This window comes from Amblyraja radiata, chromosome 34, assembly GCF_010909765.2.
Source record: "Amblyraja radiata isolate CabotCenter1 chromosome 34, sAmbRad1.1.pri, whole genome shotgun sequence".
NCBI lineage: Eukaryota > Metazoa > Chordata > Chondrichthyes > Rajiformes > Rajidae > Amblyraja > Amblyraja radiata.
Genome location: NC_045989.1, coordinates 17,452,174 through 17,474,771, shown reverse-complemented (window position 1 = coordinate 17,474,771; position 22,598 = coordinate 17,452,174). Strand labels below are relative to the sequence as shown.

The 22,598-nt window shown below is 45.5% G+C and overlaps 1 protein-coding gene across 2 annotated transcripts in view; it reads left to right on the top strand.

Moving 5' to 3' along the window:
• myo1e (myosin IE) overlaps window positions 1-22,598 on the top strand; it is a 106,953-nt gene that overhangs the window by 83,349 nt on the left and 1,006 nt on the right. Inside the window, exons 19-28 of one of the 2 annotated variants that reach the window (XM_033050258.1) lie at window positions 98-242; window positions 4,535-4,649; window positions 6,481-6,650; window positions 9,325-9,470; window positions 11,125-11,271; window positions 11,492-11,649; window positions 13,672-13,764; window positions 14,649-14,850; window positions 16,329-16,364; window positions 18,875-19,044. In XM_033050258.1, the coding sequence (XP_032906149.1) occupies window positions 98-242; window positions 4,535-4,649; window positions 6,481-6,650; window positions 9,325-9,470; window positions 11,125-11,271; window positions 11,492-11,649; window positions 13,672-13,764; window positions 14,649-14,850; window positions 16,329-16,364; window positions 18,875-19,044 (1,382 nt within the window). The remainder of the gene's footprint in view (window positions 1-97; window positions 243-4,534; window positions 4,650-6,480; window positions 6,651-9,324; window positions 9,471-11,124; window positions 11,272-11,491; window positions 11,650-13,671; window positions 13,765-14,648; window positions 14,851-16,328; window positions 16,365-18,874; window positions 19,045-22,598) is intronic. The other variant, XM_033050259.1, reaches the window with a different exon arrangement.

Below are 22,598 nucleotides of genomic sequence, written 5' to 3'. Positions count from 1 at the left end.
TTAGCTTGAATGCAAACTGTTAAAAAACATGAATATAAAGTTTATTGGGGAATTGTACAAAGCCATGGCCTGTTGCTGATGCACTTTATCACTGTAGGTATGCCATCCTGACTAAAGAGACGTGGCCTTCCTGGAGAGGAGATGAGAAGCAAGGAGTGGTCTATCTCCTCCGATCTGTCAACATGGACCCAGATCAATACCAGATGGGGAAAAGCAAAGTCTTTGTTAAAGCTCCTGAATCGGTATGCTCGCCAGTTCTCTCTCCATTATCTCAGGGCACTGATATGATTGCTATGCAGAAGGAATTTACTTGAAAGGTGTGCTCCACCCATGTTATAATTGTGGGCTGGAAGTCAATAAACGTTTCAAAATATTTTTTTCTGCTGATCAAATGTGTTCTCTTTAGAGGTGTTCTCTCTCTCGCTGTGTATGTCGTGAATTCACTGGTTCTCCTTTCTCTTTTACGTGGTATCCGGTAAACTAGATTATTCCTTGCTTATTATCTTTTCACCCTTTAAATGGAATAAATTATATCATAACACAGATAGGCAACGGGACTTTATGGACAACTTTCTGAAAGGAAAGTATCAAATCGGCAGAAGTTTGTTCACAGAAATTCTTTAAAAAACACTTTCATTTTTCTGGATTGGGGGAAATGGAATTCGGCCTCAATGGACTGACCAGCTTCTTTGTCCAGAATGTGGGTGGACTTTCTCTTCAGGGGAACTGAACTGGGCAAAGTAGAGTCTTGCAACTGCCAACTTTGCCTAAGTATTTTCTTGGGCCGAGACTCTGAACCAAGGTTGCTGAAATGGCCAAAGGTAAAACATCTCACTGTTACAGTGAAGTATTATTTTCACTTTGTCCTGAAAAAGAATGTCCAGGGAACTACCCCATTATCAGGTTTAGGCCTGTATTGCGTGGGTGTGTATATATACAGGAGAAAATGGATGATGTAGACAGAACAATGGGGTTAACTTTAAGTTTCACCTGAAATGAAGAAAACTTCTCTAATATTGTTTGAGACCTGTGGTTAGAAACATAGAAACATAGAAATAGGTGCAGGAGTAGGCCATTCGGCCCTTCATGCCTGCACCGCCATTCAATATGATCATGGCTGATCATCCAAATCAATATCCCATACCTGCCTTCTCTCCATACCCCCTGATCCCTTTAGCCACAAGGGCCACATCTAACTCCCTCTTAAATCTAGTCAATGAACTGGCCTCAACTACCTTCTGTGGCAGAGAATTCCACAGATTCACCACTCTCTGTGTAAAAAATGATTTTCTCATCTCGGTCCTTAAAGACTTCCCTCTTATCCTTAAACTGTGTCCCCTTGTTCTGGACTTCCCCAACATCAGGAATAATCTTCCTGCATCTAGCCTGTCCAACCCCTTAAGAATTTTGTAAGTTTCTATAAGATCCCCCCTCAATCTTCTAAATTCTAGCGTGTACAAGCCGAGTCTATCCAGTCTTTCTTCATATGAAAGTCCTGCCATCCCAGGAATCAGTCTGGTGAACCTTCTCTGTACTCCCTGGTTGTATATCTTATCCCTCAATGGATTCTGAGGGATAAAATATCCATGCAACGATTCATGGAGATGAGGTGTAACAGCATCCATACTCTAGCATAAGTTAGTGTTTTCAAGAAGGGGCTGGGAAAAGTGTTTACCATGTATCTGTAGATGCGTATGGTCGATTAGGGCTGAAGTTTCCGTGCTGTGTGATGCTATGTCTTTAACTTTCAACCTGCTAATCTCTGTTCCCAGGCCAGCCTATTTACTGCTGCGCATTTCACTCCCCAATCAGTCACAGAGGATATCTTGCCATTTTGTTTTTAACCCAAAAGAGTGCTAAAAATCAGACAGTATGTTTAGTCTCTTTGAAACAGGACTGAAGCTGGTTGTAAGTTGACAGAGGAAATGACGAGCTTCTGAGAAATGCCAGCAGGGTCTATTCATACAACGGCACTGAAAGCTCAAGGCAAACTGTGTGGCAAAGTGAGGTTGGGCAGCCGACCAAGATTGTCTGGGATGATTACTGTAAACCGGCCTCTTGGCATGTAATCCAACACTCGAGTCCACATTGCCAGCACTCGGGAAACTTCCCATGCACATCCTGTAGCTTTTCCATAAAATGCAAGTCTTGTTTGAAGCTGCTAATCTATCTTTGCACATCAAAGAGCAAATCAGTGCACATCATCTTATTTGCCGACTTTTATTTTGAGCTTTGGATTTTAAAAGCATTCCCCTTTCAGTGTTGCTGCCCATCACAGTGTGAGACTGAGTTAGATAGTGTCGGAAGATCCTAGCATCAAATGTATCAGTGTTGAACTGGCCCAGGGAGATTGATGGTGACATGGATAGATGCAAAATGCTGGAGTAACTCAGCGGGTCAGGAGATATCCTTGGAGAACGTGGATGGGTGTCGTTTCGGGTTGGGACTCTTCTTCAGACTGATTGCAGGGAAGCTAGAGGAGTGGAGGGTCAGGACAAAGTACGGCAGGTTGCAGGTGAGCACAGACAAGGGGGTCTTTGATAGGCAGGTGGCTGGACACAAGCCAGAGATTAATCCACACAAGGAGTGAGACAAAACCTTCAGAGAGTTGAGAATTGTGAAGCTAGAGGATTGGTGAGATGCAAATTGTTTGGTTGAGGGACATAGGGGGTGGGGAGGGGAGAGATCGGTGCAAGGTCAGCCAGTGCGTAGGTGAGGGGAGGGGGAGGAGGTAAAACAGGGAAGAGGATGAGAAAGGGGAGGGGGTGTGTTTTGTAGAGGTTACCTAGAGTTGTATAATTGAATGACTGTGCTGCAGATAAGGGCGGTATTCTGGTGCAGTGCTGGAGTAGCTACCTCACTGCATCAGACACCCGGGTTTGATCCTGACCATGGGTGTTTGTGCAGAGTTTGTGCGTTCTCCCTGTGACCGTATGGGTTTTCTCTGGGTGATCCAGTTTCCTACCCCGATTCGAAAGATGTGCAAGTTTGTAGGTTAATTGGCTTAAGTGAATTGCCCCTAGTATGTAGGAGGTGAAAGGGTGATAAGAGTGAACTAGTGTAGGGATGATCAATGGTCGGCATGGACTCGGTGGGCCAATGGGCCTGTTTCCGCTCGATATCTCTAAACTCTCTAATGTTTATTGTTCAGTGTTGACAATGATGACGGCAAGTAGTTTCAACCAGTCTGAAGAAGGGTTTCGGCCCGAAACGTTACCTATTTCCTTCGCTCCATAGATGCTGCTGCACCCACTGAGTTTCTCCAGCATTTTTGTGTACCCCCAAGTAGTTTCAACTGCCTGGGTTTGGGGAGGCGAATAGTCACCAAGTGATACATTCCTGATTGTTGGCCTGGATGAGGAGGACATTGGCTCAGCTACGTTGCATCTCTCTCCCACAGCTCAGATTAGTTTATTGTCACGTGTACCGAGGTACAGTGCAAAGCTTTTGTTGCGTGCTATCCAGTCAGCAGAAAGACAATACATGATTACAATTGAACCATTTGCAGTGTATAGACACATGATAAGGGAATAACGTTTAGTGCAAGGTCAAGCCAGCAATGTCCAGGCAAAGATAGTCCGGGTGTCACCAAAGTTAGTAGTTCAGAACTGCTCCCTGGCTGTGGTAGGATGATTCAGTTGCCTGATAACAGCTGGGAAGAAATTGTCCCTGGATTATGTGGTTAAGAAGGAACTGCAGTTGCTGGAAAATCGAAGGTAGACAAAAATGCTGGAGAAACTCAGCGGGTGAGGCAGCATTTATGGTGCGAAGGAAATAGGCAACGTTTCGGATCTGAAGAAAGGTTTTGACCCGAGATGTTGCCTATTTCCTTCGCTCCATTGATGCTGCCGCACCCGCTGAATTTCTCCAGCATTTTTGGCTACCTGAATCATGTGGTGTGTGTTTCCAAACTTCTATTCCTTTTGCCTGATGGGAGAGGGGAGAAGAGGGAGTGGCCAGGGTGCGACTCGTCCTTGATTATGCTGCTGGCCTTGCTGAGAATTAGAGTGAACTTCCTGACAAAATTAACGCAGAGAAAATGATTATTTAATCAGATTGCCAGTTATTAGATTCCGTGCTGTAGCATGTCAGTGCCTTCAAGAGGGGAGGTAAGCGGGTTGAGGAAAGTGTTCACCATGTATATGAGATGTGCCCCTCTGCGACACCTTTTTTAAATGGTTGGATATCTTCTGATACTCGTGAACAGATTCACAGAGCATTGCTTTTATCAACCGATGTGCAGCCAGATGTACATGCGGCATAGGTGCTCATACCGCACAAAGTCATCTTGTGTGCACACAAGCCTCCCAAACGCTTGGACCATGAATCCAGGGCGGATATTTCTTCGGCCTGGTCATTGTACTCGTGGGGCCTCAATTCCAGGTCATTATGGTTAAACCAGGAATAACCTGGAGAGAAGGTTCTGGAACACAGTCGTCCCTCCTTTCATCCTGCCCGCCTGTTTCTCCTCACCTGACACAAAGCGGTAAATTTCAATAAATCTTTCAGTCTTAATCTTCTTCCTCTTCCGCAGCTGTTTTTACTCGAGGAGATGCGGGAGAGAAAGTATGATGCATACGCCCGGGCTATTCAGAAGGCATGGAGGAAGTACGCTGCAAGAAAGAAATATGTGCAAATGAGAGAGCAAGGTAGAGCAAAGAAAGCCACTCGGTATTTCTGGAGTGGTCCCGAATCTCTTTTACTCGTTAAACATTGAGTAGCTTAACCCTGAGGATCGGGGCGGGTCTGGGCTCTGTTCTTGCCGTGACCTGTAATATTTACAACACAGAAACAGAACATTCTGTCCATTGACCTCCCTTTAGTAATGAATTTATCCAGCTTCCCCTTCAATACATTTCTGCTTTCACCCCAAGGTGTGTTCTCACCACTCTCTGGCTAAAGACGTTTCTCTGAATTCTCTAGTGGATTTATTACTGCCTTGTCTTAAAGAAAGGCTTGCATTTGTATTGGGCATTCATATCCCAAAGCAGTCTCGAACATTGTTTGTGGTGGTCACTGTTTTAATATGGGAAAGACAACAGTCCAACTGCACACAGCATGTTGCACAATCACCAATGTAATCATGTGGCGTTGTCTGAGTAATGAATATTGGCCCATTCATGACTTCCTGATTCATCTGTGAAATAGTATTATGGGATCCTTTATGTCAATCCAGAAAAGGAAATGTGGCTTCGGCTTAACATTACTCCTGAAAAATCTGTGCTCATTCAATTCTGCATGGGACAGTCACCTTATATTTTTCTATCCCAACCTCAAGAGTGCAGATTTTTTTTTAATGTTCTCTGGTTGTGGGTCTCCTGCAAGTGGAAGCATCTTCTCAGTCTCGAATCAGCTGAACCCTTCATGATCTTGAGCACCTCAATTGGGGCTTTGGGTAATCTCAGCCCGAGTGTCATTACAAATAGGATATGCTTCAAGACTACAGGGTAGAGGTGGGGTAAATCAGCCAGGTTCCTAATTCCCACAGCAATACGCCAGCTCCCAGCTTCCATGGTGGTCTTGCTTAATCAGGTTTACTTGTGACTGGCTAGCTAATCCATTGACACTTACAGCACATAGACATAGACACACAGGATAGCTGTTTAACAACTAACATCCCTGTGAGAAGAATGTGGAAAACTAGCATTTCCGTACGATGACGTCGTTTCCCCATTCCTCAAATTGCAGTTTTTAAATGTTTTAGCACGTTTCAGAACATCAGAAGGATACAGTGTGGAAACAGGCCTTTCAACTCAACTTGCCCATGCCCGGCCAACATGCCCCATCTTCACTAGTACCACCTGCCTACTTTTGATCCATACATTATTGCCATAGAGGGAGTGCAGAGAAGGTTCACCAGACTGATTCCTGGGATGTCAGGACTGTCTTATGAAGAAAGACTGGATAGACTTGGTTTATACTCTCTAGAATTTAGGAGATTGAGAGGGGATCTTATAGAAACTTACAAAATTCTTAAGGGGTTGGACAGGCTAGATGCAGGAAGATTGCTCCCGATGTTGGGGAAGTCCAGGACAAGGGGTCACAGCTTAAGGATAAGGGGGAAATCCTTTAAAACCGAGATGAGAAGAACTTTTTTCACACAGAGAGTGGTGAATCTCTGGAACTCCCTGCCACAGAGGGTAGTCGAGGCCAGTTCATTGGCTATATTTAAGAGGGTTAGATGTGGCCCTTGTGGCTAAGGGGATCAGAGGGTATGGAGAGAAGGCAGGTACGGGATACTGAGTTGGATGATCAGCCATGATCATATTGAATGGCGGTGCAGGCTCGAAGGGCCGAATGGCCTACTCCTGCACCTAATTTCTATGTTTCTATGTTTCTATCCCTTTAAACATGTACCTGTCTAAATGTTTCTTAAACGTTACGATAGTACCTGCTTCAACCACCTCCTCTGGCAGCTTGTTCCATACACTGTTCCTATCAGATTAATCTGATCTTCCATTTGATTTGCTTTCTCCTCAGCATCTGACTTGCTGCTCAATAAGAAGGAGAGACGGAGAAACAGCATCAACAGGAACTTTGTCGGCGATTACATCGGAATGGAAGATCGGCCGGAACTGCGGCAGTTTATAGGGAAAAGGGAGAAGGTGGAATTTGCAGATACTGTCACCAAATATGACCGAAGGTTTAAGGTGGGTCCAACCTTAACTAACCCTGTCCATGATACTCGAGGAGACTGATTAATGAAATCATCTCTATATTAGGTCAGGTGTGATTCCTTATCAATACCGGGATATACCTTGAGGGCAGGTGGAACTGTGATTCATTATAGTCTGAAGAAGGCCCGAAACGTTGCCTATTTCCTTCGCGCCATAGATGCTGCCGCACCCGCTGAGTTTCTCCAGCACTTTTGTCTACCTTCGATTTTCCACCATCTGCAGTTCCTTCTCAACCATTCATTATAGTCCATCAGTTTATATAGTCCTGCACTTAAGAGTTGTTCCTTGTTATGCTGAATAATCAGTGTTCACCTTGAGTGTTAAAGACGGTAACTCTAGTTTAGTTTTTAGTTTAGAGATACAACACAGAAACAGGCCCTTCAGCCCACCCAGTCTGCACCGACCAGCGATCCTGCAGTTTAACACTATCCTACAAACACAAGGAATAATTTACACACTTGTACCAAGCCAATTTACCGACGAACCTGTACGTCTTTGGAGCGTGGGAGGAAACCGAAGATATGGGAGAAATCCCACGCAGTCACGAGGAGATCGTACAAACTCCGTACCGACAGCACCCGTAGTCGGGATGGAACCCGGGTCTCCAGTGCTACAAGCGCTGCGCCACCGTGCCCCCCTACTGTATAAGAATCAACATGCAAGGAATGTTTAAAGTTATATCTCATCATTGTGGTGAAACATAGAAACATAGAAAATAGGTGCAGGAGTAGGCCATTCGGCCCTTCATCCAACTCAGTATCCCATCCCTGCCTTCTCTCCATACCCCCTGATCCCTTTAGCCACGAGGGCCACATCACGTGAAGACGAACACTCTAGAGATGTGATCAAGAAAGAAACAAAGAGAGACTTGCATTAATACACAGCTTTTTAAGTTTGCGTGTTATTCTAATGTGCTTTATAATGAAACAGTTTTGAAGTGTAGTCCGTGCTGTAAATGGCAAGTGCTGGGAAACAGCAATGTAGTAATGATGGGATAATGTTTTTGCAAGGTTGATTGCAGGCTAAATATTGGCCAGACTTATTTCCGTAGTCTTCTTGCCTTCTCTGTGACGACACCACTCAATACACACCATCGGTTGCAACAGATTGAACACCCTTCATGCTGGCAGCTCCCCCTACTGTCTAGCCCAGGGGTTGCTGCATGTCAAGGCAGGTTCAATGAGTGTGGGAGCCAAATATTGGTGCGTTGACTTAGCTTTTGAAATGTTTCTCTGAAAGAAACAAACTAGCACTTTTTGAATATCCCTAGCCGCTTTAAAGAATGGACGTAACATTTTAATCGCTCGGTATAAATCGTTGAAACCTGTTCTTTATCTCCACCCACTCTTCCCTCTGCTGCCTCGGTTCAGCGGCAGGCAGACAGCTGCTGCTGCCTTATTCAGTGGTTATTTCCAGTGGAAAATTATAAAATATGAGTATCATCCAACCCTTCCACCAGGGGCAAGCGTCATAATTGAACATGGAAGGGTCTCGACCCAAAACTTCACCCATTCCTTCTTTCCAGAGTTGCTGCCTGTCCCACTGAGTTACTCCAGCATTTTGTGTCTATCTTGGGCTTGGGGTGAAGTGTCCTTTATGTCCTGATGCACCATTTACAAGTTCTGGCGGGCTGAACTACAAACTGCCGTGATTGCATTAGGACTTTGAGGATTCCATGTTGTTTTTTCCACTATATATATTTTTTAATTTATTGAAGGTTTTTATGCAGTTTATTATGGTACCTACTGAGTGCTGTGTTTACATAGCTGTTGTGCTGCTGCAAACAAGAACTTCATTGCTCTGTTTCAGGGCACATGACAATAAAACACTCTTGACTCTCCTCTCCACTAATATGCTTCTGGCTGTACACAGATGTCAGGGATGCACCCTTTGTGATTGAATTATTCAAGATCTTGCTTCAGGGATTGTCTTATCTGTTTGATGTAAAACAGGGGTCGGCAACCTATGGCCCCCAGGCCGAATGCGGCCGTAACCCGAATTCTTCTGGTTCGCAGGCGGATTTTTTTCCCCCATAATCATCCGGCCTGCTGAGCGCCGAGCTCTGGCTGTACCGCATCCTGCGCAAAGCCGCCAGCACAGCCGCGCACCTTCTGTGAACACGTTTAAGAGAGAACTGCAGATGCTGGAAAAATCGAAGGTAGACAAAAATGCTGGAGAAACTCAGCGTGTGAGACATGCAAGGATTGCATGAGGCTGCCTCACTCCCTGAGTTTCTCCAGCATTCTTGTCTACCTTCTGTGAACATGTGATTTGATGCCTGCCATCCGGGGCGGGATGGGGATGTGATCCATGTGTACACGTGATAGATGTGGCCCGCCATCCGCTCACAGACATGCGTCCCGGCCCCTATGCAGAACAAAGTTGCCGATTCCTGAGGTAAAAGGTCCTGTTAGCACCCATTCATCTGTAGACCAGCACAATGAAAACTCTGCCATTCTATCCAATACAGGGCCCTGAATGGGACCATCACAGTATGTTCAAAGTGTTTCCTACATTATGTGCTAAACCGAGAAAGATTCTGAATCAAGAATGGTCAAATCTGTGAAAGCTGCAGCACTTTCGGCTGATACTTCATTTGCCAGGTGATTGGTGAGGAAGCGCTAAAGTGAGGTGTTGTGTTTTTCAGAGTATAAAGCGTGACCTCGTCCTCACCCCCAAGTTTGTGTACCTCATTGGACGAGAGAAGGTAACGGAAGGTTCGGCCAAGGGCCAGGTGAAGGAAGTGCTGAAACGAAAGATCGACTTGGAGCGGATCCTCACCGTCTCACTGAGGTAAGTCAGTGGCTGAGCAAACTCCAGCAATCTCTGGCTGCTTCTAACTCTAGATCCCACAAGAAACAAGCTTTCACACTGTTTGCCTCCGTATCCGCAGTTCAGATTAAGTTCTAGGAGCAGAATAAGACCATTTTCCCCATCAAGTCTACTCCGCCACTCAATCATGGCTGATCTATCTTTCCCTCTCAACCCCATGCTCCTGCCTTTGCCCCTTAACCCCTGACACCCGTACTAATCAATAATCTATCAACCTCCACCTTAAAAACATCCATTGACTTGGCCTCCACAGCCATCTGTGGCAATGAATTCCACAGATTCACTACCCTCTGACTAAAGAAATTCCTTCTCATCTCTTTTCTAATAGTATGACTTATTTGTGAGTCTTAGATTCTCCCACTAGTGGAAACACCCTCCACATGCTTAAGATAGACGCAAAATGTTGGAGTAACTTAGCGGGACTGGCAGCATCTCTGGAGATTCTTCAGAAGGGTCTCCACCCAAAACGTCACCCATTCCTTCTCTCCAGAGATGTTGCCTGTCCCGCTGAGTTACTCCAGCTTTTTGTGTCTATCTTCGGTTTAAACCAGCATTTGCAGGTCCTTCCTACACTCTCCACATGCTTGTCTTGCTAGGCTGTGTCCTTTTCCCTTCTGAGCGGATGGACAGGGTAGATGTCTCCTCCAGGTGCACACGTCTAGACGCACACGTCTGGGATATGGGACGGGGTTGAGGAAAAATGCATTCCTCCGAGGGATGTGGATATTCAAAATTCTACCTTAGAGTGGTATGGATGCTCGTCGAACCAATGCAAGGCTGTGATTGATAGGTTTGCACACTCAGGTACCAAATAAGATGGATCTGGGCTGAAGAGGGAGGAAGTATCCAGTCTGCCGGTCATTGAATGGCAAGCAGTTTAGAGGCACTGTGGTCTACACCCTGCTACTGCTCCTTGATTATCTTAAAAGTGGTACATTCATTCCCCACTTGAGAAGGTGATCCATCTTGCATTCATTTCACTGTTGTGTTTTAGGAGATAATATTTTGTTGAATTTAGAGAAACAACATGGAAATGGACCCTTCGGCCCACCAAGTCCTTGCTGACCATCGATCACTCGTTCACACTAGTTCTATGATATCCCACTTTCACATCCACTCCCTACACATGAGGGGCAATTTACTGAGTCAAATTAACCTACAAACCCGCACGTCTTTGGATGTGGGTGGAAACCAGAGCACCCAGAGGAAACCCACGTGGCCACAGGGAGAACGTGCAAACTCCACATGGATCCCGAGGTCAGGATCGAACCAGGGTCTCTGGCGCTGTGAGGCAGCTCTATCACAATGCTGCACTACACTAATAATTAGCTGAGAGAGTAAACCTGGATTCCTGGGCTGACCCAGTGGTCCAGCTAGTAGAAAATAAAATGGGATTGGCGTAAGATTAAATGGATGCCAGATGACTGGTGTGAACCTGATGGCCTGAAGGGCTGTTTCTGTGCTGTATTGCACTCTGACACCAGTAGCTCCACATTACTGTTTGGGGAGGAGTTCTGCTGCCATTGATAAATCTCACCCCTGATGAGGGGAGGAGCTGGTGATGGTCAGCACAGGTTTATTGTTGGCAATAACGGTACCTCTGGTTACTATGCAGCACCATGCAGGACGACTTCTTCATCCTCCATGAGCAGGAGTACGACAGTCTGCTGGAGTCGGTCTTCAAAACTGAATTCATCAGCCTGTTATCCAAGCGCTACGAAGAGAGGATGCAAAGGAAGCTGCCTCTGCGTTTCAGTAACACGTGAGTACTCTCTGCACACCGACGTTCCCGACTCTGAAACAGCCCTGGACAATGTAACCTGTCCCACTGACTGACAACAGCAGAATCAGTTGCTGTGTTTCCTTTCACGGCACCCAAGGGCAAACCTTTCACCAGTTTAGGCCACGTGCTCAAATTGTGATGACCCTGCGCGATGCACCTTTGTTCATTCAGTCTGACTTTTGTCATTCCCGTTGCTCAGACTCGAAATGAAGGTGAGGAAGGATAACTGGGGTCCCTGGAACGCTGGGAGTTCGCGGCAAGTTCAGTTTATCCAAGGACACGGACAGGAGGCTGTACTGAAGCCCAGCAGCAAAACCCTGCAGATCCGCATCGGGCCAGGGCTGCCGAAAAACTCGCGTAAGTGATGCCTTATCCCTGTGTGGCTCAAGTGCTGTGTCCAAGACTACCTGCCCATTGTGTGAGATCTTCACTAACATAAATACCATCGATCTAGTCCACCGAAGCACCGTAAAAGTACATTTTATAACTAGTAAGCAGGTTTTGCAGCTTGATACAACTGGTTCAGTCCAATGGTGTTTTATTCAATGGAGCTTTATTTTGTCACATATGCCACTGCAGAGTGAAATTCTTTTGGCATATATTACACATGTTTTGGCACCATTTCCAAAATCTGGATAGCCTGCGGGCTCAATGTACTGAAGCAGTTCCCGAGAACTGACGTCCCTCTCCTCGTCCGGTCATCTTTGTGGCCAGCGTCCGCCTCCTGCAGCCGACCCTGAAGGCGCTGGAGGCAATGGCCACGTTGGAGTATTGCGTGCGGATCTGGTCGCTCCATTACAGGAACGATGTGGAGGCTTTGGAAAAGGTGCAGAAGAAGTTTACCAGAATGCTGCCTGGATTGTCGGGCATTAACTGCAAAGAGAGTTTGGACTGTTTTCTCTGGAATGCTAGAGGTTGCAGGGAAAACTCATTGAAGTATATAACATTATGAGCAGCATAAATAGCTTAGACAGTCAGAACCTTTTTCTCATGGCGGAAAGGTCAAAGACTAGGGGGCTTTTAAGTGAAAGGGACATAGTTCAAGGGAGATAATTTTACAAGTTTTATTACAGTTTGGTGGATGCCTAGAATGCATGGCTGGGGATAGTGGTGGAGGCAGATTCGATAGTGGCATTTAAGAGGCTTTTAGATAGGCATATGAATATGCAGAGAATGGAGGGAGATTGAACATGTGCAGGTGGATGAAATTAGTTTAACTTGTTCAGCGCAGACATTGTGGGCCTGTACCTTTCTCTGTTCTTAAGTACTGCATAATTATTGATTCAGTTATCATCTGTGATGGAATGCAATGCTTATAGGGCCTGTCCCACTTGGCGATTTTTTTCGGTGACTGCCGGTGTCATATCAGGGTCGCCAAAAGATTTTGAACATTTCACAATCCAGCGACGGCAAAAAAACTGTTGCGCACTCAAAAAAACTGTTGCGACACTCGATAAAACGCCGCGCGTCATACGTCATCATGCCACGAATATTTAGGTGACCTGATACGTCAGTCAATGTTGTCAGTTGTCACCGTAAATATCGCCAAGTGGGACAGGCCCTTAAGTTAATTTCCGACTCGGGTATAAAGCTATGAATGAAGGGGATCCAGTTAACACTGTGCTGAAAGATTGTTGGTGTTCTGGCTCCTGGATGGTGTTCAGTCTCGGCAGGGAGGTCCTGTGGTACTGCAACTATCCCACGCAATGACCAAACCACTGTCAGGAGCTAAACAAGAGGGAAGCTGTCCCTTGTTACTTTCCAGAACACCAACAAATGTACTACGATTAAAAGAACAAAGGGGCAAGTTCACCCTTAAACCAACAACGGCTCCATTTGGCACTGATTGTCAGAGCTGACTCAGTCCGACTCGTGATAAAGTCTATGAAAAACCCCACTGCTTCACCATGCCAATAATGGAGCTGAACACATACATGTGTTTGCAAGTGTGTACATATGCACATATGTGTGTACGTGTATACATACAGTTCTTGATTAGTAAGGGTGTCAAAGGTTACGGGGAGAAGGCAGGAGAAAGGTTCTGAGAGGGCAAGATAGATCCACCATGATTGAATGGTGAAGTAGACTCGATGGGCCAAATGGCTGAATTCTGCGCCTTTGACTTATGAATATAAACTCTGTCAGCAGTAAAGGGCCCAAAGCCAAATGCACCACTCTGGATCATCATGCCGCATTTGTTGATTCGTTAGATACTCATTAGATGAGAGACTCTATGCTCAGTGATGCTCGACCTGCCTCTAACATGTCTTCATGTCACATTCAAAACCTATGGACTTGCTTCATTTGGAGCATGTCTCCATGAGTGGACAGTCCGTGATGGTTCTTGCTTACCGACTTTCTGTTGCTTTTTTATTCTAGGGCCCACAAAAAGGGAACCGATGCTGAACAGACAACAAACTACAAGGCCACAAATGACAGCCTACCCAATGCGAGCTGCTCCACCACCTCCAGGTAACTGTGCGATAGTTTAGAATTCATTCCGGATTTGGTGCCGTTGGAAACCTAAAGAAATCAAATGGAGGGACGGGTTTGGAGGGATATAGGCCAAGCGCAGGCAGGTGGGACTGGTGTAGATGGGACATGTTGGTCGGTGCGGGCAAGGCCCTGTTTCCACGCTGTATAACTCTATGACGGTGGTGCAAGGTCCCCAGGGTGGTACTGCTGCCTCCAGCCATTGGACAGAGGACTTGCGGGTTGAGGATGACTTGCTTTGTCTTGTACTTTGGGTGGCAGGGTAGCTGAAGAAGCCCAAGTGGGACATGCCAACTCTCCCACAGGTGGGGCAGGCGGGCGAATGGGTGAATTAGGTGGTGGTGTACTCCTTCTGCCATTTACGCTAGGCTTCTGCACCGTGCCAGCACGTGGACTATGATCTCAATGCCTGCTGGAACACTCCTATGCCAGCTGAGCAGAAAGGGCCTGGCCATTCACATGAGCTGATGGGGAGTGTTACACTTTTTGACACTCAGCAGGTCAGGCAGCATCTGTGGAAAGAATGGATAGGTGACATTTTGTGTCTGGACCCTTCTGCTGAAATATTTATGCTGGGCTCCTGGCCGGTGTCATTGACTCCATGACTCAATGTGACTCTATTTGGGTTTCTGTGAAGAAGGAGTACAAAGTTTGCGTGATAATTACAGTCACTGTCTGTCATTAGCACAGGTGTCAGAGGTTATGAGGAGAAAGCAAGAGAATGGAGATAGGAGGGAGAAATAGATCATCCATGAGTGAAATTGCGGAGTAGACTTGATGGGCCGAATGGCCTAACTCTACTCCTATTCTTTATGACCTTTTTCAAATGTGACGATGACTAATTTATCTCGATTTTGTTCAAGGTGTGCACCAGAACGGAGTTGTCAAAGGCCCACAGAACAATTCCCAGCCTCCGCTTCACCGACCCAGCCAACGAACACCGCACCAGAGCTCACCGGCTGGGCGTCCGACTCTGCCCAGACCAGGCACACATCTAACGGGGAAGAACGCCCGTCTCCAAAACAATCTGGACTTCTTGAGAGTGCCCGAGCAGGGCGCTGCAGGGTAAGGGCAGCTCTGGGAGGCACGATTTTCTGTGATGTTTGTTTTTCTTGTCTCCAGGGAAATAGGTGGCATCCGATGAGGTGATTTGGAAACTTTTTCACACCAAGTGTTGAACATTCTCAAATGCTCACACCATTGTTGGGGGATGATCGATGTTCCACCGACAGTGTCTGGCTAGGTTTATTCCATTGTTTACCAGCAGCCGGTCCACAAGGTGATGTGTGCCGTGGGCGGCAAGGCGGTAAAGCTGCTGCCTTACAGCGCCAGAGACACGGGTTGGATCATAACTCGGGCGCTGCCTATATGGAATTTGTATTTCCCCCCCCCCCCCCGTGACCTGCGTGGGTTTTCTCTGGGTGCTCCAGTTTCCTCCCACACTCCAAAGATGTAAAGGTTTGTAGGCTAATTGGCTTGGTTAAATTGTAAAATTGTAAATTGTCCCCTAGTGTGTGTAGGATAGTGTTACTGTGCAGGATTCGCTGGTGGACGTGGACTCAGTGGGATGTAGGGCCTGTTTCCACACCGTTTCTCTAAACTAAACTAAACTGTACTCAGAGCTGCTGAAAACCTTGTGCGTATGTGCGTGAGACATGATAGCTCTCAGATGAGAGCTTTTATAACTGGAAATATGGCATAAAACTGGAATCAAAGAACGGATCCATTCCCCGATCCACACCCAGACACTCTTGTGAAGGGATTGAGCATCAGTGGTTAATTTCACCACCAACATTTGTTCTAAACTCTGTCGGGTATCAGGTGTGTAGACCCCAGACTTCCTCTACTTGTCAAAGTGATACAGCATGAAAATAGGCCCTTCGGCCCAACCTGACCACCACTAACCTGCCCACATTTGGCCCATATCCCTCCAAACCTTTCCGATCCATGTACCTGTTCAAATGCCTTTCGTTGCACATCCCCAATCCTTTCCACTAATAATTTCAAGTATCTTGCATTTTATGATGACTGTTGGCCGATCAATTTCCCTCCTAGGATAAATAAAGTTCTATCGTATCGTATCGTAAATATTGTTATAATATCTGCCTCAACCACGTCTCCAAATACTCACCATTGGGACCACCCCACAGAATATTGCCCCGTAAATGTTAGATTTACCAGCGCCAATGGCAGCAAGTTCTGAAGCATCAGTGCAGATCAATAATCTGAGAGAATGGAACTACTTCTCTCACCACTGCTACTGGTTACAATGCAGCTGGAGTGTACTGGCCACAAATGAAGGAAACGTGCCCTCTGCTGGTGTTCCTTAGAACTGCAATGATACCTCTCACCAACTGGGAAGGCCTAAAAGTGTGGAAAATATGCTCAAGATAGCCTAGAAACCTCAGTGTCAAATTAATACAATTGGTATTGATGGGAGCTTCTTTATCAGAAAGAATTTTTGTCTCGTCTGTTTTGCTGTGTTAGCTTCCAGCAATCACAGGTGTGTGCATGTGTCTCTTAAAATCTCTTCCTTTTTATAGTAACCGTACTGGAATGACACGAACAAGTGAAGGAAAGTGAGTCAAGAATGATACTGTTGGGTGATGGTTTGGGTGCTACCATTCATATTCTGATGATTTGTTTAAAATTAATATTTAGAATCATGTAGTTCGCCATTGGTTGCATTTCTGATGGTGACATAGATTGTAATGCTAACCTAACCAGTCATGGTGATGGGAGAGAGCTCTTGCTGATACAAATGACATTTTATTCTACTAATATCATTACAAGCAATCATCGTCAAAATGGAGACACAAGGAACTGCAGGTGCTGATTTACAAAACAAAAACACACAAGGTGCTGGAGTAATTCAGCGGGTCAGGGAGCATCCCTGGAGTACATGGATAGGTGACGTTTCGGGCCTGCAGTCTGATGAAGCGTCCTGACCCAAAACGCCACCCATCCATTTTCTACAGAGATGCTGCATGACCTACTGAGCTATTCCAGCATTTTGTGTATTTTTTTTCACCATCAATATGATCACTTTAAGCAATTGTAATAAAGATGGAGAATGTGTGAACTTAGCTTTTAGTACCTTTTCCATTCTATATAGCCTCCTTCTAAACAAAACCCACCAGATTTTAAATAGAAGACTTATTGCTGGCACGGAGGGTGTATATTGATATGCACAGTGTTTAATAATGTATGTTCAAGGACAGAAGCTCAGTGCTACACCAGAGGGATGGAGCACCAGCCTTTCCCGCTGATAGGCCTCTGGAACAAAGAATTCAGATACAAGTTCCTTCACCAAAATACCTGGTGGATTGTTACTTTATTTTATCCTGGGTTATTGTTCGCTATAGGCAAAGAGGATAGTGGGAGATGAATTGAATAAATCTGAAACACAAGGTGGATAGAATCATAGAGTCCACACTACTCTAGACCACACTAGTCCCACCTGCCTGCGTTTGACCCAATTCCATCTAAACCTGTCCTATCCATGTACCCGACTAAATGTTGCAATAGTCCTTGCCTCAACTACCTCCTCCGGCTGCTCGTTCCATACATCAACCACCCTTTGCGTGAAAATGTTACCACTCGGGTTCCTAGTAAATCTTTCCCCCCTCACCTTAAACCTATACCCTCAGAGTCTGAAGAAGGGTTTTGGCCCGAAACGTTGCCTATTTCCTTCGCGCCATAGATGCTGCTGCACCCGCTGAGTTTCACCAGCATTTTTGTGTACCCTCATCTTCTTGGTTCCCCTACCCTGGGCAAGAGACTCTGTGCGTCTGCCCGATCTATTCCTCTCATAATTTTGTACACAAATATTCCTTCTATTCTCGAGATTTGAAGAAGCAATAGTTGGGACTAATTGGACGGCTCTGTACCTAAAGGCAATTTCTCACCCATTATACTGCATTAATTGGTGCGAATGTGATATGATGGTCACGGACGGCCAAATGGCCTCCTGTGTTGGACGGTTCATTCACATTAAGGCTTCTCTGAGAAGCAGAGGAAACATCAAAGACTGGAGGGCATAGCTGTAAGGCGAGGGAACAAAGTTTAAAGGAGATGTGCAAGGCAAGTTTTTGCATTGAGGGCAGCGAGTGCCTAGAATGCGCTGCCAGTGGTGGTGATACAGGTGAAACGACAGTGGTGTTTAAGAAGTTTTTAGATAGGGCCGTGGATATGCTGGGGATGGAGGGATAGGGATCATGTGCATATGGAGAGTAACGTGGCATCGTGTTCAGCAAAGATAATGTGGGCCAAAGAACCTGTTCTGTGCTATACTGTTCTATGTTAAGATGGACAGGAAAAGATCACATTTTTATTTTATATGGGATAGAGGGACCTGTTTCTCCCACAAAACGCTTGGTCCTTCACTAATTTGCACCACACATGGGTGAACCAGTTGACAAAAGACGCAAAGAACTGCAGATGCTGGTCTACAAACAAAAAAGTGCTGAAGTAACTCAGCGGAGGAGCCAGGGTTGAGATCAGCCAAAAGCAAAGTTACTCCCTGTGCCCAAAACACCTTTACTTAAAGGGATCATGTTTAGCAACTTGGGTACTCTGGAGACTTGCTTCCTGTGTACATTGTTGTGATTGTCTGCGGCAAGAATGTCCAAACCATTTGCCATTGCCATGTGCAACCCCAGTAAATAACATGGCCCAGACTCAAACAGTTCTGTTCACAGTTTGGGATCTTCCTCTTCTTCTTGCGAATGAAACATAAACCAAAGGAATAGTTAGATCACAAGCTGGGTGTTGAGCAGCCATGTTGTTGTCTCTGCGTCAATGTCTGCCAGGTCCTGAGCTCCATTTGGTGGGTGGTAGAGCGGGCACCCTGCAGATGACATGGTTGGCTGTCGGTTTGGGATCATTGCCTGCTGGCTCGCTCTAAATTCAGGGGAGCTGATGGATAATTCTAGCTGATGGATAATTCCCACGGTTGAGGCATGGATGGACAAAGAGCTTGGACACTCTTGGTCAGCAATGCTTCCTTTCGCTAGACATTCACTTGTCAGAAGTAGAAGCTCAAGATGGAGAGCAGCCGTTCCACTTTCTCTGTATTGTTCTGCTTCAGGGCGCACAGGCAGACGACCAGCCGGCCACCCCCAGCAGGAGGTCGACCAAAGCCCAAACCCAAGCCCAAGCCTCAGGTACCACAGTGCAAGGCGCTGTATGCGTATGATGCTCAGGACACAGATGAACTTAGCTTTAATGCTGACGACGTTATAGAAATAGTAAAAGAAGGTAAGTCTCTAAACACAGTCCATGCTCCCGGGTCTCCTCACATGCTGCAAAGTAGGGACAAGCATACGTTCAAAAGTTCTAGGAGCAGAATTAGGCCATTCAGCCCATCAAGTCTACTCTGCCATTCAATCATGGCTGATCTATCTTTCCCCCTCAATCCCATTCTCCTGCCCTCTCCCTATAACCCCTGACACCCGTACTAATCAAGAACACACTCCATTAGCTGCAAACCGCACCCTCTGCTGGCCCCAGGTACAGTACCCATGATTGGTCCTCTTCAGCAAACTAAAATTGACCATTATTTAAATTTCCAGGAAAGAAGCACAGGCTGGTGTCTTGATCCAATAACGCAGTTTCTCAACAATATCTTGAGGCCACTTTTAATTATCTTAATTTTAACCCGAACTTTTCAAAATGTCTTCAAAAAACCACGATAGCCTTGATACTCCTCAAAGTTTGTCAGCCAACTTTGTAATAGGCCATATATTTTCTCCAGGCCACACACATCTATTGTGACACAGATTCAGTAGCTGACCGTCACTATGATGTAGATTTACTAAGAAAGATCTTGCATTTACATAGCACCTTACTCTTTTGTGACCAAAGTGCTTTAAAGGCAATTATCAGCAAGTGTAATTGCTGTTGCACTAAAAACAGGTTGCACGAACAGCCTGCGTTACAAATGCCTCATTTGTTGACACCCATACATAGGAACAAACTCCCATAATCTTAAATGCAAAAGCCTGATACTTCTGTGCCTGGGAATAGCAGAATCAGTTTCCTCTCTCGCTCGACTTTTAGTAGTTTTTTGTTCAAATAAGTCTTGTGTGGATTTGTTGCCATTCATCACAATACAGGTGGTCCTGCTCTAATGTTTTTCCACAATATGAATTGGATGCAATGCTATTGATGAATTGGGGAACATTATTTGTATTACACAGGCCTAATTGGGTATTACATGATTTTGATCATGAATTAGATCATTAAAAAGTTACTTTAGAAACAGGCAAGTAGAAAAAAAGCTGTCTTATAACCATATAACAATTACAGCACGGAAACAGGCCATCTCGGCCCTACAAGTCCGTGCCGAACAACTTTTTTCCCTTAGTCCCACCTGCCTGCACTCATACCATAACCCACCATTCCCTTCTCATCCATATGCCTATCCAATTTATTTTTAAATGATACCAACGAACCTGCCTCCACCACTTCCACTGGAAGCTCATTCCACACCACTACCACTCTCTGAGTAAAGAAGTTCCCCCTCATGTTACCCCTAAACTTCTGACCCTTAATTCTGAAGTCATGTTCTCTTGTTTGAATCTTCCCTATTCTCAAAGGGAAAAGCTGATCCACATCAATTCTGTCTATCCCTCTCATCATTTTAAAGACCTCTATCAAGTCCCCCCTTAACCTTCTGCGCTCCAGAGAATAAAGACCTAACTTATTCAACCTTTCTCTGTAACTTAGTTGTTGAAACCCAGGCAACATTCTAGTAAATCTCCTCTGTACTCTCTCTATTTTGTTGACATCCTTCCTATAATTGGGCGACCAAAATTGTACACCATACTCCAGATTTGATCTCACCAATGCCTTGTACAATTTTAACATTACATCCCAGCTTCTATACTCAATGCTCTGATTTATAAAGGCTAGCATACCAAAAGCTTTCTTTACCACCCTATCTATATGAGATTCCACCTTCAAGGAACTATGCACGGTTATTCCCAGATCCCAGTTCAACTGTATTCTTCAATTCCCTACCATTTACCATGTACGTCCTATTTTGATTTGTCCTGCCAAGGTGTAGCACCTCACATTTATCAGCATTAAACTCCATCTGCCATCTTTCAGCCCATTCTTCCAAATGGCCTAAATCACTCTGTAGACTTTGGAAATCCTCCTCATTATCCACAACACCCCCTATCTTGGTATCATCTGCATACTTACTAATCCAATTTACCACACCTTCATCCAGATCATTGATGTACATGACAAACAACAAAGGACCCAACACAGATCCCTGAGGCACCCCACTAGTCACCTGCCTCCAACCCGACAAACACCCGACAATTCATTTCTTGAAATGAATGTTTCCGTGTAACCTCCCCGCAGTAAACAGATGCCATTGTTTCAACTCCCCCTCCCATATCCGAATCCGACCTTTCTGTACTGGGCCTCCTCCATTGTCAGAGTGAGCACCACCGGAAATTGGAGGAGCAGCACCTCATATTCCGCTTGGGCAGTCTGCATCCCAGCGGCTTGAACATTGACTTCTCCAATTTCCGGTAGCCCTTGCTGTTTCCTCCCCTTCTCAGCTCTCCCTCAGCCCTCTGGCTCCTCCATTTTCTTTCTTCTTCCCGCCCCCCCCCCCCCCCCGCCCTGCATCAGTCTGAAGAAGGGTTTCGGCCCGAAATGTTGCCTATTTCCATTGCTCCATAGATGCTGTCGCACCCGCTGAGTTTCTCCAGCATTTTTATCTACTGTCTATGAGGAAGTTTGTTCGTCTTACTACAGAAGGCCATTGATCTTGACTTGCGATCAGTTCTATTGACCATTGTGTAATTAAACAATACAGCCTTCAGTTATTGTAGATTACAGTAACAAAAGTAGACCACTGAGAACAAATAATTGTGTTAGTGAGTGACACCTTCTAGCCCCCTAACCCCATTTTGTGCATTGATGCAATTTGTTTTTAAACACAATATTACAGCAGAACTACCTGTAGTGTGGAGATAGTTACCATAATCACTTGATCTTTGTGGATTTTTCTGACTTAAATGAATTGAACCTGTTCATTATCAAGCAACAGCCTGCATAAGGAGAGGCAGCGACCTACTTGCAGTCAGCAGAACCTCACTAATGAAGCAACAATTTAAATCAACCACTATTTTAATATCATTAATTGAAGGATCGGTTTTGGCTTGGACATCGGGTTCCAATAGTGCTGTGAGCAGATATCCACCTAAAAGGGCCAAATGAAACATCTCACCCAAAATTAAACCATAATTTATTTTTGGGAGGCGAGACAGGAGTGTAAATGGTCTCCACTTTTTCTTTTTACATCATTTCAGAACATAGACTTTGGTGCAGTACTCGGAGAGTACTGTGCTGTTTTTTCTAATGCTATGTTAAAACTGTGGCTTCTCCTCCTTGGTGAACGTAGAGCATCCCATGGCCCACCTAACGACAAACTCCAACATTATTTAACAGTGGGATCTTGCTGATCAAACGAGTCAGTCACAGAAGGGCAGTCTTCACTGCCGATACATGACAGTATATATGGGGAAGCTTAGCCCTAAAGTGTAACAAATGGGGCAGCATGGTGGCACATCGGTACAGTTGCTGCCTTACAATGCTTGCAACGCCGAGGACCTGGGTTCAATCCCGACTACGGGCGCTTTCTGTACGGAGTTTGTAGGTTCTCCCCATGGGTTTTCTCCGAGATCTTCGGTTTCCTCCCACACTCCAAAAGCGTACAGGTTTGTAGATTAATTGGCTTGGTATAAATGTAAATTGTCCCCAGTATGTGTAGGATGGTGTGCGGGGATTGC